This window comes from Hemitrygon akajei, chromosome 23, assembly GCF_048418815.1.
Source record: "Hemitrygon akajei chromosome 23, sHemAka1.3, whole genome shotgun sequence".
In the NCBI taxonomy this organism is placed as follows: domain Eukaryota; kingdom Metazoa; phylum Chordata; class Chondrichthyes; order Myliobatiformes; family Dasyatidae; genus Hemitrygon; species Hemitrygon akajei.
The window spans coordinates 51887222-51905627 of NC_133146.1; the positions used below are offsets into that span (position 1 = coordinate 51887222).

The following is an 18406-nucleotide window of genomic DNA, read 5'->3' on the forward strand; positions in this document are numbered from 1 at the left end:
TGTATAATCATCATCTTCACTTAGAGCATAAGGGAATGTCTAAAGGTGGAGATAGACAAACCATTAAAACCGGAACTATAGATCAGCACCAGAGTATTCAACAGCAAGGAATGACTGAGACTTATTTCCAGTGGTAAACGATTCAACAATTATTAAATTGGGGAAGATTTTTATTTGGAGTCTGGTCCAGTTTTTCTCAGAGTTCCAAGCACAAATCTAGTCTCAATATGATGGCGAGAGTATAAAAATAGGAACAAGCGCTGGAAAAGAAGATTTCTTAACGATGCTTCTGAAACTGGGTGATTGCAGCTACTAGAGGCCTTTCAACAGGCATTTCCTTCTCAGAGAAGAGTTTTAATTTTGAAATGTATGAATGGATTGTAGAGGATAGATGTGTAAAACTTGATTTTGTGTGAAACAAAAATTATGGGTTATAAATACAAGGATCTAGAGTTGCTGCTTTACAATTCAGCTATAACTACTACAAAAGAATAGAGAATTTTGAGTGAAATTTGCATTTACCACGCCTCCTGTGTTATATTAGCAATGATCCTAAAATCGTTATGCAAGTCACACTCTTAAAGGAATTTATCACCATTGGGAGTTTTCAATAATTGTATTTATTTTCAGGCCTTAAGGAAAGGTTCAGGAATTACTCCAGGCACAATGCACTAAAATGTGTATTTTGAAAGATTTTAAGTACTTGTTTCCTGTTATAATTTACTAAGAAACTGATTTATAAGTAATTTAAAATTGGACTTTAGCAGATAGTGGATTAGTAAAAAATGGAAATCATTATTTTGTATTTTTGTTGCCTTAATTAAGTCACTGATTTAACATATTTTAAATATAAAAAGTACAAAGTTCAAAAGGGAATTTGCATTGGGTAAAATGGAGTTTTGAATTTATTGTAAGAATTTGAATTAAAATCTACAGCTATCACTTACTGACTAGCAGAAGGAACGGAATAATTTTCAAGTGCCAGTGTTGGCCCTGATACAAGTTGGTTACCACCATGGCAACTCATGGTATTAAATGGCCAGGCCAAATCAAGGTTTCACTCAACCATTTTGTAGATGATGATGAACTCAACAAGTGTATGGACTATTAGATTTGTTGGTCATTTAAAGGTCTGGAATAAAGGACAGGAGGTGGGGAAAGGATATGGATGAGCAATTGCACAGCTTGGCATGATCTAAGTATTTAGCATTTTGCCTTATTACAGATTACAACCCAGTCATTATTCTATATTTATATTTTAAATATGGGTGCACAAGTTGTGGGATGTTATATTCCATGGTCTCTAATTTGTGTAATTTAGTCATCTGCTGGGACTGGAAAGACTTTCCTGTCATTCCCACAGTTACTGCAGCGACAACATTCAGTTATCCCCTAAAAGAAAGACATTAATAATTGGCACAAATGTTTATTTAAATTTCTGGCTCTGAGTTTGTGAACAATAATTCCGATAAATTAATTCTGAGATTATAATGCTATAATTGTGATGGTGAAATAAATATGCTGCATACCTCCTATTTCATGTCAGAAGTGACATGGAATGTCGAATGGAGAACTGAAGTATTTATATTTAACTTGTATTCAGTGGTGTGACCGCATAATGCTAACCAGTCCAATGAACTGCGATGCTTTTAGTATAAAATGGGACAGGTGCCATGTTTTATGTTTCGTAAATTGCAATGTCTCCTAATTTTTAAATTCAGTTACTTTGCAAGAAATTTATAGAGAAAGATTTAAAGATTAGCTTTATTTATCCATATGTGCATTGAAACAATGCATTGTTTGCATCAACAACCAACACCATCCAGCAATGTACTTGGAGGCAGCCTGTAGTTTTTGCCATGCCTCCTTCATGTCCACGACTTGCTAATCCATATACTGTACCTATGGAATGTGGGAGTAAACCGGAACACTTGGAGGAAACCCACATGGCTATGGGGAGAACCTGCAAACTCCTTGCATATAGCGTCAGGAATTGTACTCCATTTGCTGATTTCTGGTGCTATAAAGTGCACTAACCACTGTGCTACCATGTTGCCCACTTGAGTAACTCCTTATGGACATCTTTAATGTTTTACCTTCCTGTGATATTAGCAGCAAATCCTTCAAACTCATGTATACTATTGTCAGGCCTTGTTATGAATAAAAGTTTTTTTTTTACAACAAGATTCCATTTATTACAAATAGAGGTCTGCTGTACTCTTGCAGTTCAGTGTTGCCAGTCATACCTAAAAGTACAAGAGGTAGGAACTGTGGATTAGCATTGATTCTGGGGAAAAGTAGAGGGCTGTTGCTATGGAGATAGGAGCAGAAAACGTGCCAGTATGACTGTTCAATTGAAAAGGGTGAAATAAAGTAACCTTAGTTTGAATTTGTGAAGGAAAGGAAGGTTGGTATTGTGGATTCAATTCAAGAGCAGAGAGAGAAAAGAGCGATATGTTGACTTGGTGAATAATAAGGGTGTATATTGGTATAGAACTATTCACTGGAGTTTGTTGTGAATTATAGTGCATTGGAAAGAGTGAGCTTCTTTGTAAAGACAGAACAAGACAGGACTTCATCTGTTGAAAATCTAAATGTGAGTTTATTTTTCCTATTGCTCCGATTGCACAATTCCCAAATGAGGAACATTTAAATAAACCAGAGTGCTCGAGGTTTAGTGAAACTTCCAAATGTCCTAAGGAAGCATTCTACAGACACCCTAACAATTTCAGAATAGAGCAAAATAAGCTGAAAATATATTAAATTCCAAAGTCGAGGATTTTGCAAAGAAAATCAACAAACCTTTCCAGTCAAATTATTCTTGATGGTAATACTAAATGTAAAAATTTAAAATAATTTTTTTGATACACCAAAGGGGCACCCGATTGCACAACCTCTAGAAATCTGGAAATTGCCAAAAAAAATCTGGATAAATATTCTTTAGTCTGAATATCACCCTGATTCGAGTGTGAAAACCTTTCCTTCCATCAGCTTGCTGCAGAGATCACAGCTGCCAAGTTTCTAAGACTGATTGATACTTGGCATACTGTATTGGTCATGTGAGGAAGCCATTAAACTGGGTAGATTAGGAGATGGTGTCTGTAATGGTTGGAACCACAGCCAGGGCTCACAGTATCAAAATAAGAAGTTGGTCATTCAAATTTGGGAATTCTCTACTCAAGGGATGGTTGCAGAATAGGCTGCTTTCAGTGGCGAGAAAATGCAGGGGAAGGGAGAACACATCTTCAATGTAATTTTCCCCAACCGATAGTGATCCCAATGCTGTGTCACAAGTGGCCTCATGCCACCTGGAAGTTCACCTTGGCTGATGCTGGTGGAAGTGTCTTGGCTTCTCTGCCAAGGAGATTCAGGAATGGGAACAGAGAGATTACAGATGATAGGACATGGAATTGAAAACAAACTGCTGGACAAATACATTGGGTTGGGCAGCATTTGTGTGGAGGGAAAATAAAGGTTAAAAACCTTCACCTGAACTGAAAAACTGAAGATAATAATATAAAGAGGTAGGTGTGGGCATGAGCTGGCAAGTGGCAATAGATCTAATAGATCTCGAGAAGGGGAGGATAGACAGAGGGAGTCAGTTGTAGGAAAAATAGCATGGAGATAGATGGGAAACAACACAAATGATGGCATCTGATAGGAAAGGAAGGTGGAGTATGGAACCAATTAAGGGAGATGGGGTAGGCAGATGGGAGGAGGGTGTGGCTGATGGGCAAGGTAGTGGAAAGGACAAAAACTGGAAGATAGGGTGCTTGGTGTTAAAGGTGAGTGGGAAGGGGTTAAGATGTGTACAGGAGGACCTGGATGGATCAGAAGGAGAGAGTGAAAAGGACAGAAGAATTGGTGAGGATGGCAAACAAATCAAGGAGCAAATTACCTAGAAAGATAGGGTGTTCTTGGATTGGGAACTTAACTTCAAAGGTTTCAAAGGTACATTTAATGTCAGAGAAATGTATACAATGTACATGCTTTTTCTTCGTAACCATCCACAAAAGCAGAGGAATGCCCCAAAGAATGAGTGACAGTTAAATGTTAGAGCCCTAAAGCCCCCGCCAGCTCCCTTCCCTCCCTCCCTCATGTAAGCAGCAACAACAATCCCCCTCCACCCCACCAGCAAAAAAAAAGCATCGGCACCCACCACCGAGTGCTCAAGCATGCAGCAAAGCAACAGCAAAAACACAGGCTTGCAGTACCCCAAAGACTACTCATTCACCTGGTATTCGACATACCACAGGCTCTCTCTCTGTTTAATAAGGGAGAAGGAGGTGTCTCCGTTTCACAGCAAGAGGGGAAACATAACAAACAACTCGCTGGTTTATGATGTTAAAAGTCCATTGCGTCACTTTTTCCGAGCTCTGTGCTCAAAGATCTCAGGTCTCTGGCCACACAGCCAGAGATCTTCCGACTCCCACAACACACCGATTTCCTGCTGGGACACCGACCGTTGATCCGCCTGTCTCCAGAGCCATGAGATCTCCGACCTCTGAAGGTGAGCTAAGAGCTTAGCTGCATCCTTGGTGTGTTGAGAAAAGGCCGGTCATGAAATCCCAAGAGTGGGTCCCATTCTTGTAAAGAACCAAAGTCAGTGTATAACTCCATGTCAGGGTCTTCAGAAGAACCCTGAAAGGGAAAAATAGTGATATTAAAGATGGAAATAGAGCTGTTCCCAAAGATGTAAGCAAAGGAGTCGCAGTTTAGCGCCATCTTAACTAAACTTTTCACCAAGGGATAATAAACTGCTTTGCAGGCAACTGAAGACAGAGGTCCAAAATACAAAAACAGAATTGTAATGGGAGGTGAAGTGAATGCAGGAGGTTCAGCAACTTTTTGGCAGCCCTGGTTTGTGGGTTCTTCAGTGCTGTCAAAACTATATATGACCCAAACACACAAGTGCTCAACCCACCAAGAACCAAAGTTGGCAGTGAACTTATCAATGACAAAGAAGCAGGAAGGTACATTTCAAACACTTTCCTAAACATGATTTATCCTTAAAATGAGAGCCTTGATTCCATTCTACCAGATTGTGTCCTGCTGTCCCTCCTGACCAAAAAGATATCAAAAAAGGCCAAATCCCAACAAGTCCTAGGAAACAGACAGAACCCTTATTGAATTTCCCACCCTTTCTTAGTCAAAATGGAATATGGAGCATTCTCCTCCACTTCAGTTAACCTCAGGAATTTGCCTCCATCGTATGTTTGCTTCATGGTGGCATGTAAACTATAATCTCAATTTGTGGGTCTATAGCAGCCAATCCTACTAATGACTGGATTCAAGTAAGCCTCAATCATTGCCCAACAGTTTTCTGATCATTCTTTCCACAATGTTGCATGGTATCTCCAAGAAGCCTTCAAAGCTAACAGAACCCATTCAACCTAGTCAACAGAACCAAGGTTATCTAAACCTAAGGAGCTGAGCTGCAGTAGGCACTCGTTTAGGTTTACATGTTGTCAGAGATCAATTTCCAAGCCATCGGCAATTCACCTACTAAAGTGTACGAGAGGATAACTCTTACACTCAACATGTACAAGGCAAAGCTCCTCTCCAGCTGTACAATGATAATCAAGGTCCGTAGTCCACATCTCATATTTTGCAAACCACTCCTTAAAAAAGGAGGACCTTGGTCAATTCTGATGATCAAGATTTGATGATCAAAAACTCAGATCTGGCACATACATCATGCACCAGACAGCATTGACGCCAGCCTTCTTGTACATTCTTGAGGCTTGAACCACTGCAGTAGACACCTCAAGGCACTGGATGGATTGACCAAAATTAACTGCATAGAGTCCTCCAAATTCATTGGAAGTGAACAAGCATCAATTGCCTCTCCCAGGCCAATGTTTGCAGAAATTGGATCTAAATTACAGGAACGAATCCAAATTGTTCACATGCCCAGCATTAGACTCTTGAAACACTCTCTATTCTGCATTCTGTTGTAGAAAGTGATTATTAGACCAACAGAGGAAGAGATAAAGGATTTTGGAAAAAGTCAGTATCCTCATTGATATTTGGGGATCCCTGGCCCATGAGAGCCAATGTACTCAGAATGAGAAGCTATAATAGGAGCGTACACAATTGGAGTGCAGTGTGTGATAAACTACTTATCCACCCAACCTGCCATCATTTGACCCAGTGTGGAAGAGACTGTACCTCCCAGTTTGGCTTCAATCACCCAAAAACCTGGCATGGATTCCTAGGGACTGTCTAAGAAGTGTTGTTGCCCCACTGCACTCCCAGTGTACTTAGTTCTCATGTTGTGGTTTTATATTTAGGTTTGTTTGTGAATCATCTCTTTTTGAAGTCGTGTTGAGAGCCATTATGCAACCTGCAGTGAAGGACTGAATTTTCACTTTGAGTATAATTGTTATAGCAGAGTTAGTCTGGGGTTACACCTCCACGGCGTCACTTGCTGTTACGGCATGCCATTTAATACTATGCTTCGAGAAATTGACAGATTGAGACTGCTGCAGAGAAAATTGTCCATTATTGCTATATTTTTCTACAGAAGTTTTTTTTTCTTTCCTGTTGAACCCTTGAAAATTGAATACAATGGCATATTGTACACGTAACTGGAAGAATGATTATTATTATTGACATTCTATGTTTGAGCCAGATTTGGATGTGTGCCCTGCTTCCTGAGAAGCTAGAAGGGCTTTAATGTTTGGCAGGCAAGTATAGGCACACTATTGTGGTTTTGAAATAACTTGACAGTAATTCAATTGGGATATAATCCGATTCTCATAATATGGTTTCTCTGTCTGGTGGATAAATATGGATAAATTCAGCACTACACTCCACTTCACTAACACATCATTTTTTGGATGTGTTTGTGTTCAGACTTTAATTAGCTTGTTAAGAGTTTAAGGTTTTATAATAAAGATTTTCTCTGGCTAGCTCATTAGTAGCATTTAAAGTTTACAAAGTAGAAGGATATAAATTTTTGAAGTATCTGAGGATTGAGGGCAGTGGGGATCTGCCACCGAGGGGGCTGTGCAAAGCTTGAATGTTTGACAGCAGGCACATAAAAGTCTTGTTTCAATCTGAATGGATATGTGGGGATCCACACGCAGAAAATGATTTCTATTTTCGAGCCTTGAAGTTGCATTTTTATTTAGTTGAGTGAAAGCTGGGAAAGGTACTTTTATTGTCCATCTTGTTTCACTGAAAAGTTAGTGATAGGCCTACTTGAGAAGAAATATCCATGCTAGTAGGGAATCTCAATATTGTGGCCCAATGATAATGGTAATCCCTGTTGGAATTAAGATGATTACCGCATGCAGCCGTACACGAGGAGAGTAATGCAGAAAACCAAACTGGGAAGTTGCATATAGACTAGATTTGTATATGTGGATGTAATACGTTCTCTACACTGAAGGCCGTGAGTGTACAGTCTGGGAATTTGACCAATCTGACAAGATTGATGGTGCTACTCCATAAATGTCTTCAGTTCCACATTTATCAGGAGAGGAAATTAAACCACAAACTCAAGGGTTGTTAGCTAAGTAACGTGCATTGCTATGACACAACGTAAGTAATTCTTAGTCATTTTATTCCAATATACTGTTGAAATGTGAAGTAAGAACAACTCCACACTTAATTAAAACTAATAACTTTTACTTGACAATATGAAAACACAATTTGAAATACTTGACAAAATTTTGATTGGACAGTCTTGAAATTTAGCACATTAATAGAGACCAATTCAATGTGGGCAGAAGTTCAAGTTGAAAAAAGTTACCGTTTCTGAGTTAAACCTTCTCTTGTCTACAGGGATCATTCAGCCCTGGAATGGATTCCATGGTCGCTATCAAATTGAAGATTACTTGGATTTGTTTGATCTAGCAGCACATCAGATTCAGAATCAGATATCCAATTCATCAGCTGAACAAGAAATGGACAGCAATATGGTTATTGGTGAGATATTTTATCCATTGATGCTGCACTAAGATGATTATTTGAGTTCCCAAAAGTTGAACCTCTCTAAGTAACTTGTTGCGTGATTGTTATTGGTATGGTTGAAGTTAATTAATTAACATACAGTAAATGGCCTTTTCTAAACCATTTCTTTCACCTATTCCGCCTATCATCTCCTAGCTTCTTACTTCATTCCTCCTCCTTGCCCACCCACCTTTCCCCTCACTTGGTTTCACATATTCCAAGCCAGCTTGTACTCCTTCCCTTTCGCATCTTCTTATCTCTGGCTCCTTCCCCCCACCCCTTTTCCAGTCCTTCTGCCCGAAATGTTGACTGTTTATTTGCTTCCTTAGATGCTGCTTGACCTGCTGAGTTCCTCCAGCATTTTGCATATGTGCTCAAGATTTCCAACATCTGCAGGATCTCCTGTGTTATTACTTAAGCTAGTATTTTATTCAATGCAGTTTCAACATTCAACTTACTGAAAGAAAATCTGATAACAGTTCAATTGAACTGTGGTATGTAAACCGTAATTCTATTGAATCAGATTTATTATTAGATAACCAATTCAAAATAAAATCAGCTATCAAAATTTCATCTCTCTTCACATTTTTTGTTAAAGCACATTTTGTTCCTTTTCCCCTGTTTTGATTCTCTGACTTCATCCAACTCAAACTAAGCATAGAAATGATTCATTGGCAAGCCTCTTGCTATGCCTGACTGCACAGCAGAGGTGAGATTGATATCAAATCGTAGTCGCAAATACCACTCTAATATGCTCCGTGTTCTTGTTCAATGATTCAATTTAATGTCAGATAATATATACAGGACACAACCTGAAATCCCTACCCTTTGCAGATATCCACGAAACAAAGACCACCCCCCCCCCCAAGAATGGACAGAAAATGTTAGAATGCCAAAGCTTCCCTCCCCTCCCTCCACTTGTTCCAGCAAAAAACATCAGTCCCCACCACCCATCATGCAAGCACTAGCAAACCCCCCCAAAGACAATGATCAATCGTCTATCAAAAAACTACTGTTCACCCCAACTCTTCAACATCTCGACAGGCCCTCTCTCTCACTCACAAGGGAGAGAGAGATATTGCTCCTGCCACAGCAAGAAGTGAGGCCAACAGCTGATTTGATGTTACAATCTGCAGCACTGTTTATTTCAAGAACCCCTGACTTGAGAATCAACAGAATCCTCTCACCATTGAGACCTGCATATTCTAGAATTCTTTACTAACAACCATCTGTGCTTCTTTCAGCTAGAACACAGGTTCAACACTGTTTTAAGAACTCTGAATAATTTACAAGTCCCTAACTGTGTTTGCAAAAGCTATTCTGAGCAGAGTGGTACTTTTGCTTCTCCTCAGCCTTATTTCTGAATAAGATTATGCTTTTGACATTGCAGCCAGAGTCAGGAAAATTTAGCATGAGACCATAATCCAAATTGCCACAGGATCCAAATTTGATCTGTTGTTTGAGAGCTGAGCTCCTGATCAGATGCATCTTTTGAATTGCTTTCAGTTATAATTCTGGCCCAAGACACACAGGCGATTAGTCATCACATGAAGTAGTCCTTTTGATAAAGTGGGTTGAATTTTTTAAAAATTTCAATAAAGGAATGTTACAGCAAACACTCAACTTGTGATGTGAACACAGTGATACTGTAGGTTCTCAGAAATAAAATGGCACAGGGGTTTTAAGTTTAAGGAAAACTGTAACAAACTCCTTTATTGTCCTCCAAACACTGACCGTAAAGCACGGTAAAAATAACTATACATAATTATGTGATCGTGTCAGACCAGTGAACCTGAAGTCCATGTCGGTGGTTGTGAATTATGTGCGTTTCCGCCAGTTACCTTACATCATAACACCTATAATGGTTCCATTCTTTCACCAGAATAAATCTACTGTTCTAGCAGAGGATTAATTCTTCCAATCACTACACCATAGAGTCATAGTGTTATAGAAAAATACAGCACACAAACAGGACATTTGGCCCATCTTGGACGTGGCGAATAGTTTAAACGGCCTAGTCCCATCCACCTGCACCGCGAAAGACACTTCACAAGTTCATCTGCATGTGTAAAATTAGGAAACAAATTTGTATTGTATGGATTGATAATCCACGTGGAAGGGAATTTCCTGACAGGATGGCCTTTTCCTGTTCCGGACTATTAATGTATTCTTTAACTTCTCTATGAGATTCTGATCTTGCATTAATGTTTACTGTTTGAATAGTGTTCTATTGGATGTTCATATAAATGAGGATGCTGTTAAGTCCTCAGTGAGTATGGAATGGCTAACCCATCTTTTACCTGAATAATGGATTGGGGGTAGGGGAAGCTAAATACATTAAGCACTCAAGCTCTGCTCTTGACATTCCTACAAAATGTTGGTGTGCTGATATGATGCTGGCCATCCACTTACTTTCAGTGCATAATTTATATACCTCCGACAACAAAATGTGTATTAGGATTGGCCTTTAACATGCTGATCAGACTCATAATCGCAACAGCGTTCAGTGGCTGAACATCCATTTCAACTTGATCAGCTTATTTCAATGTGAACTCGGCATCCATTATGTTACCACTACTCTGTTAGGCCATGGACAATCTCATGGAGTCATGAATGGAAGTTGATAAGCAATTGTATTATCAAAGTTCAAAGTGTATTTATTACTAAAGTATGTGTATATTATACAACCTTGAGATCCATCTTCTAACAGGTAGCCACAAAACTAAGAAACCCAAAAAAAGCATTACAAAAAAAGTCGTCAAACACCCAATGTGTAGAGGGGAAAAAATGCTCCATACAAACAAATAGTATTCAGAACTGAAGTCCACAAAGACAGTCTGTTCACAGACCCTTATTTCAGCACAGAACAGAGCAGTGAGCTGGACCAGGCCAGGCCTCACCTCAGGCCCCAACACCCTGACCTTTTCAATCTGGCCAGGTGCCTAAGTTGTCGTCTAAACATTGGGTTCAGTTGCTTCGAGCTGCTCTAGGGCCTGGATCTCACTGCCTCAATTCGGCTTGATTCTGACCTTGTTTCACATATAAAAAGAGAATCCGTGCACTTTTCATTACCAGCTTTTCACATTGAATTGAATCTTAACGAATTGGTTAAGACTTTTCATGTATTGTGAAGCTAACTCTGAGTCTGCAGGTAAACAAATGAAAGCCAGTGACAGTCAAGCTGTCACCTATGCATTAGCATTTCATGTCTGTAGTGGAAGGGGAATGAAAGTCTTTAATTACTATGGTCACAATGAAGTATGCACATGAAAATAGTTTCAATGTATCAGTGCATTTCTACCTGACCAATTTCATTTAGCTATGCTTTGCAAAATTTGATTTTGCTTTTGTTACTTCTTACCATTCATGGAGAAATTAGTCTTACTTACAAGTCTTTTACCTCATCAAGCTCCTCCGCTTCATCTGCCACATGCAGGACTTCCCTGTGGCCAAACATTTTAATTGTGATTCTCGCTCCCATTCTGACATGTCAGTCTATGGCCTCTTCTTGAGCCAAGATGCGGCCACCCCAGGTAGAGGAGCAACAACTTATATTCTGTCTGGGCACCCTTCAACCTGATGGCATGAGCATTGATTTCTCCTTCTGGTAAACAAAATTCCACCCTCCCCATTCCCCACTCTGACCTTTTACCTCTTCTCACTGGCCTAGAGCATAAGAACATAAGAAATAGGAGCAGGAGTAGGCCATCCAGCCCATCGAGCCTGCCCTGCCTTTCAATAAGATCATGGCTGATCTGTCCGTAAACTCAGCTCCATCTACCTGCCTTTTCCCCATAACCCTTAATTCCCTTACTATGTAAAAACCTATCTAACTGTATCTTAAATATATTTAGTGAGGAAGCCTCAACTGCTTCCCTAGGCAGAAAATTCCACAGATTCACTACTCTCTGGGAAAAATAGTTTCTCCTCATCTCTGTCCTAAATCTTCTCCCCTGAATCTTGAGGCAATGTACCCTAGTTCTAGTCCCACCTACCAATGGAAGCAACTTTCCTACTTCTACCTTATCTATCCCTTTCAAAATTTTCATGTTTCTATAAGATTCCCTCTCATTCTTCTGAACTCCAGAGAGTATAGTCCCAGACGACTCAATCTCTCCTCATAGAATTTCCCCCTGGTCTCCTCCTCCTTCCCTTTCTCCTGTGGTCTACTCTCCTGTCCTATCAGATTCCTTCTTCTCCAGCTCTTGACCTTTCCTACTCACCTGGCTTCACCCATCACCTTCCAGCTAGCCTCCTTTTCCTCCACCCACTTTTTAATTCTGGCATCTTCCTTCCCTTCAGTCCTGAAGAAGAGTCTCAGCCCGAAATGTCGACTGTTTCTTTGTTTCCAGAGATGCTGCCTGACCTGCTGAGTTCCTCCAGCATTTTATGTGTAATGCTTTGGATTTTCAGCATCTAGAGATTTTCTCTTGCTTAAAATAAATATCATGTTTTCTTTTTATAGGTGAGGCAAGTGCTTCCACGATGTGGGATAATAATGCATGGCAGAGTTTCTATGGTCACACCGCTAACAGCGAACCGCCATATTTAATTCAGGATTTCCTACATGCAGTTCTGCCAGCTGCTAAGCTTATTGTTATGCTCAGAGACCCTGTTGAGAGGTCAGTCTGAAGTCACTGTTTTCATTATGAAATTGTAAGGGAACTTAAGTTCTTCTGAAGTATTGTGCTGGACTGTTATTGACTGTTGTAGAATTTCCAAACCTTGTAGTCATTCTGATGCTGTGATACCCATTTCAAATAAATGCGAAGTTCATCTTCTCATACTAATTTAGACTCTGGCTTAAGGAACCATATCCAATGAATCCAAGAGAATGTTCCAGAATGAATTCCCAGCATTTTTAAAGTCACTTCCTTACTATCAAAGTTCAATTATTTTTAGAACCAATGTCATACTCCCATCAGATCTATAGTTTCATTGAAGCTAATGAATAATTCTGAATATAAATATTGAATTATGAAGTTTAGACAGTGAAAAACATTAGAGTTTTTGTTTTTGACTTATTCTGCTTACTCCCACAAAGAACATCTGGTGAAATTGCATCTTTACACAAAGACCTTGAGCATTTCAGATAGTTATGGCATGAATATGATTAATTAATTTATTTATGATGTATTTTGCTCTAATTTCTTGCCAGTACCCGATGTGAATTAATTATGTCTAATCAATAATTTTGAACTGACACATCCACGCTGAGATGTCTCAGCTGCCCAGCTAAGATGGTGGCTTGGCACTGAAGTAATGCTGTGCTAGTTCTAGCACCCGATACAGTCAATATGGTGACAGGCATTTTAGTGATGTAGCACAAACCTCAATGAGGATGTGGATCAATCATTTGAAGGAATAACAACTTGATCAACATAAATGAGGTATAAATTATAAAATATCTCTCCAATTCTAATGCCATTAAAATAACAGAGTGACTTTTTTCTCAGACAGAAACACCGAGTATCCATCCCAGCGAACAACTTTATAATTCAAAATATGTTACAGAATTAACATACAACAACTTGTAAAGTTACTCTTGGGCATTACAATTGAGTTTTAAAAAATTATTTAACGGAGCTATCATGATGATACTGGAAAGCGTATTAACTTCTTTAAAAGGAAGTTTATTTTGGCTATAGATTGAGAATTGGCTTTTCTTGCTGAAGCTTGTCTGCTTATACAATAAAACTAAGCCTAAAGGATGCACAGGATTAGTGTTTAAGGCAATGGCTCATCACTTAAAAATACACTTCTGACTGAGTCTGTGATGACTCATGGGCTGTGCATTGTTTTTGTACATAAACAAACGTGTTCATACACTAGATGTTGCATGGATGCAATAAGAATGATTATGCAATTCCAATATTTAATGCATTCCTTTATAAAAGTTTAAAAGTTCAATACAGCATGAAATCACAAGGGCATAAAAGAATATTGTTACAAACATTTAAAAAGTTATTATGAATATTGGGTGGCAGTGTGAAGATACATCTCTATCAAAGGAGATGTAAGGCGCTCCTTCCCTCCACTAGCCTGCAGGTCACCCATGGGCAAGGTGTAGCACCTGCTTAGCGCCCCCCCCCCCCCCCCAGTCATTATCAATACTCTTCAGAGATTGTCTGCTTGGTGTCAATGGTTGCATAACCAGGACTTGTAATATGCACCACTCGTGGCTTCACATGACACTGATTGGGGGAGCTAAGAAGGTGCTACAGCTTGTCCAAGAGTGACCTGTAGGCTGGCAGAGGAAGGAACGCCTTACATTTCCTTTGGTAGAGATATATCTCCACCCTGCAACCCACAGATATATGAAGTACAGTAAATGTTGGTATTAATTCATATTAAACTTTTAATTTAGGGCTATAATTGGAGTATTTAGGAAAATAGTATAGTCAGTGTGACTCTAGCAATGAATTAGTGCTTTGGAAATGTTACTTGTTCAAGGAAAAGCATTAAAAGAAAAAAATTTATAAATTGAAGATAGAAGAGACTGCAGATAGTAAAATCTGGAACAAAAATGGAGTGCTAGAAGAACTGGAGGCAACAGATGCGTGTCAACATTTTAGGTCATGATTCGCAATCCAGATGAAGGGTCTCAACTGGAAATGTTGACATAGATAGATAGATAGATAGATACTTTATTCATCCCCATAGGGATGTTTATGTTTTGTCTTCATAGATGCTCCTTCACCTGCTGAAACCATCCAGTATTTTGTTTTCAGTTTTACAAAATGATATATATTGATAATCTGCTAGAGCTAAGCCAGTCAATATATACCCTAGAGTGATACTCACTTCTGTGTTTTATTTTTAAAATAGGCTGTACTCTGACTATTTGTACTTCATAAGTGCTAACAAATCTGTGGAGGATTTTCATGAAAAGGTGAAAGATTCTCTGCAAATATTCGACAGCTGCCTTATGCACTCTTCCCTTAGATCCTGTGTGTACAACTGCACTGTGAACTCTGCCATGCCTGTAAGTACCTCTTTTATACAGCAAATTCCCCAGCGAATTATATGCCAATTAATAAAGCAGTATTATTTTTGGCTGTGACCTCAAATATCCCACTGTATGGTGCTGTGCTAAGGCCACATTTTACTACAAATCCATTGCATTCATTACTGCCAGTAGGAAGAATTTTGTATTTCTAAGCTTATTGGTGGTGGATGTTAAAATTACTCATGTTGCCTTTGTGCTAGGCAAAATTGAATTCAAAATACAAGTTGAAAACAGCTTTGACTAAGGAGAAAAGAGGAGATAATAAAAATTTGCTAGTGCATTACTAAAATAATGGGTGATTGATATGGAATTATTATTATCAGTAATTAGTATTAATGAAAATAGCAAGCGAAGATGTACAGTATTGTGCAAAAGTCTTAAACACATACATATAGCTAGGGTTCCTAACACTCTTGCAATGTGTAACAGAGAGTGAGTTTGTCAATCTGATGGAAGCAAAGGATGTTGGGAATGGTGAGGGTGGGGCGCCATGGGAGGGGTGTGGCACAGGTGGCAGAGAAGGAGTTGAGGGGTGTTGGCATGGGCATAGGCACACACAACTCTGCGACACCAGGCAAGGTCAGTTATCCCTATTACTGCATCCACAAATCCTGCCTGATACACTGGTTGTTCCCAGCATATCGGGGCCTGTGTCAAGGGATCAGCTGGTTCAACTCACTGCTCCGTGATGTTTACTCGGCTCTGCGCTGAATCATGGTCTCGGACTCTCTTTGTGGACTTCAGTTCACAATGCTATTTGCTTGTGGTTTTTGTGGGCATGATTTGTTATTTTTCTTTTCTCTGCACACTGGGTTTTTGACTGTCTTTTTTGTGGGTTCTTTTATGTTTCTCTGTTTTGTGGCTGCCTGTGAGGAGACAAATCTCAAGGTTGTATAATGTATACTTACTTTGATAATAAATGTACTTTGAACTGATTTCATTTGATGCAAATGATGCATTTCATGTATGTTTCGATATATATATATCTAACCTCTCTTTAATCGTCCTGGCCCGAAACGTCGACAGTGCTTCTTCCTATAGATGCTGCCTGGCCTGCTGCATTCCACCAGCATTTCGTGTGTGTTGCCTCTCTTTAATCTCTCATTTGTAATGTTAAAAAAATGTAATCAGTTGTCAGCTTTTCACAATGATTTTTAACAGTATTTCAAAATTCAAAGTACATTTATTATCAAAGCAGGCGTACAGAACACGACTCTGAGGTTCATCCTCCTGCAGGCAGCCACAGAACAAAGAAACACCATGGAAGCTGCTCAAGGAAACATCAAACAACTGCGTAAAAAAAAAATTGAGCAAACAACAAAAAGTGAGGAAACAAAACATAGAATATCAAACATCAAACTCGTAGTATTCAGTTTAGTTCAGATCAGCGCTGCTCTGCTAGCCAATGCAGGCTGCAGGGCCATTCTTCACTGAAGCGTCCCAGTCCACATCGATTAAACTGCTCAAAAACAGCAAAAAAAAAGAGTAATCAGAATCCAGGAATGCATGCAACGTGAATCTCAAAGTCCCCAAAAATTAGTCCACAGCCTCGCCAATCAATCCTGACAAGGTGGATCGCAAGACTCCTGCACTTTCCTCTGACAGCAGATAATGAAAGGGAGAGGATGACCGGTCAAACGTAGGCAGATGGAGTCAAACACCCGCCTGTCCTCCATCTTATCTTTGTTGACTTCAACCTTTCGTTTCTTGTCCTTTAGAAACATTCATTATTAAGTGGATTTGGTGACAGGAACATAATTAGCATTTGAAATATTTCAAAGATGTTTACAAGAGGTTGTGTATTAAACTCCACTTCTAGAACTCTTATTAAAATTGTGTCCAGCGAGAATAGGGCTTCCCTTTTAATTATTAGGGATCCTAAGTGAAACGCATGCAGGCATGTAAAATACTTCTGACAAAGCAAAAGGTTTTTCATAATTCTTCGGAATTTTAAAACCATGTAATGAATTTTGCTGTATGCATATGTTAAAATGGCTATTTTCTGGCACTGGAAACATGGAACGTATCTGCAGCATTTTAAGCTAGCATATGTAGCTGTGTATCGACCCTTGCTATTTTCTGCTGTCCATTGGAAGAAATATTAAAAATACTATTGGCAGAAAGCAGTTTTTATATTCTGACATTCTTCACAAGGTTAAGGGCAGTTACTAAGCTTTTGATAACAATGTGAGGCTATATAGGCTAAATCTTAGATCTTTGTTTGGAGCCAGCATTCCAAGAGGTCCCAGATTCCTCATTCCCGAACATCATTTAATGGGTGCTGTAGTTACGGACACACTTGGAATGCTAGTTGAAGATGAGATGAAGTTTGTAGAACCCATCATACTTTAGCTATTCTCTTTTTCAGACTTGGACAGACTGATATAGAGAAACAAAACCTGGTGCTAATTTGGCATAAGCATCCATGAATATCAACCACAAACTTCAGAGAGTTTGGAAGTACTAAACACTTTACTATTTTTAGTATTGCACATGGTTAATAATTTTATGGTCCAATGTCAGATAATTATGTGATACAGCTATTCACTCCACCATTCAATCATGGGGTCTGTTACACCAATAAATCATGGCTGATCATTTTCCTACCTTCTCCCCATAACCCTTAACCTCCTGAAAGTTATTACATCTACTTGTAATAAGCTTAAGTTTAACCTTTACTACTTGCATTTCTCTCCCATTCCTTTTCCACAAAACACTGTAATTGATGCATAGGACTCTTTTCATGTTGTTTAGTTTTAATGGTTTTTATTTCCTGTTGTATATTATTGCATCACTTTAAATACCATTTTTATGATGTGTTTATTTGCTTCTCTGTGCCTCGAGTGGAAGCTGCATGCCTTTCCTTCATTTTTAAACAAGTTTATTTTTTCAATTGAACTGTGTTAAAATTCCCAAGTGAGTTTACTCAACCTTCCTCTGTGTCATCTAGAGAGAGAAGTATGTGAGTTCTTCTTTTAATTCCATTGCATATAGGACATTAGAGTGAAGGGTGCAAGTGGATTGGAATAAATGCTGTATTGTACTCATTCTCTCAATTTACAGAATGATGCTGAAGTATTAGAACTGTTGTTTACCCTTTGTTTTCATACATGATTTCTCTACCTAAACTACACCACAAAAAACGTACTTTTTGCTGCTTTATGATAAATCATATTGGGAGCACCAAACTAACATTACTACTTGAAGAATCAAAGCTTGGTAACATAATCTTCTATAACCTATTATTTGTATGCATCTTCTTTTGATTTCTTTTTCCATCTTCCCTTCTAAATGGTATTGATACCATGGATAGTGTATAGAATTTATATGTAAATTTACATGTAAACTATTGGGTTATTGTAACATGTTGATTAACAGGCAATCTCTGTTTGTTACCAGAAAACAACTAGAAAAGAGGAAGCTATAATTTTGCAGTGT

General features: G+C 38.9%; 1 protein-coding gene across 3 annotated transcripts in view; it reads left to right on the forward strand.

Moving 5' to 3' along the window:
• Window positions 1-18406, forward strand: part of chst15 (carbohydrate (N-acetylgalactosamine 4-sulfate 6-O) sulfotransferase 15) — an 89182-nt gene that overhangs the window by 53411 nt on the left and 17365 nt on the right. For all 3 annotated transcript variants that reach the window (XR_012096137.1, XM_073027630.1, XM_073027629.1), the window contains exons 4-6: window positions 7792-7935; window positions 12425-12581; window positions 14788-14944. Coding sequence is in view for 2 of the 3 variants with exons in the window: in XM_073027630.1 (XP_072883731.1) it covers window positions 7792-7935; window positions 12425-12581; window positions 14788-14944 (458 nt within the window). In the remaining variant the exon portion in view is untranslated. The remainder of the gene's footprint in view (window positions 1-7791; window positions 7936-12424; window positions 12582-14787; window positions 14945-18406) is intronic.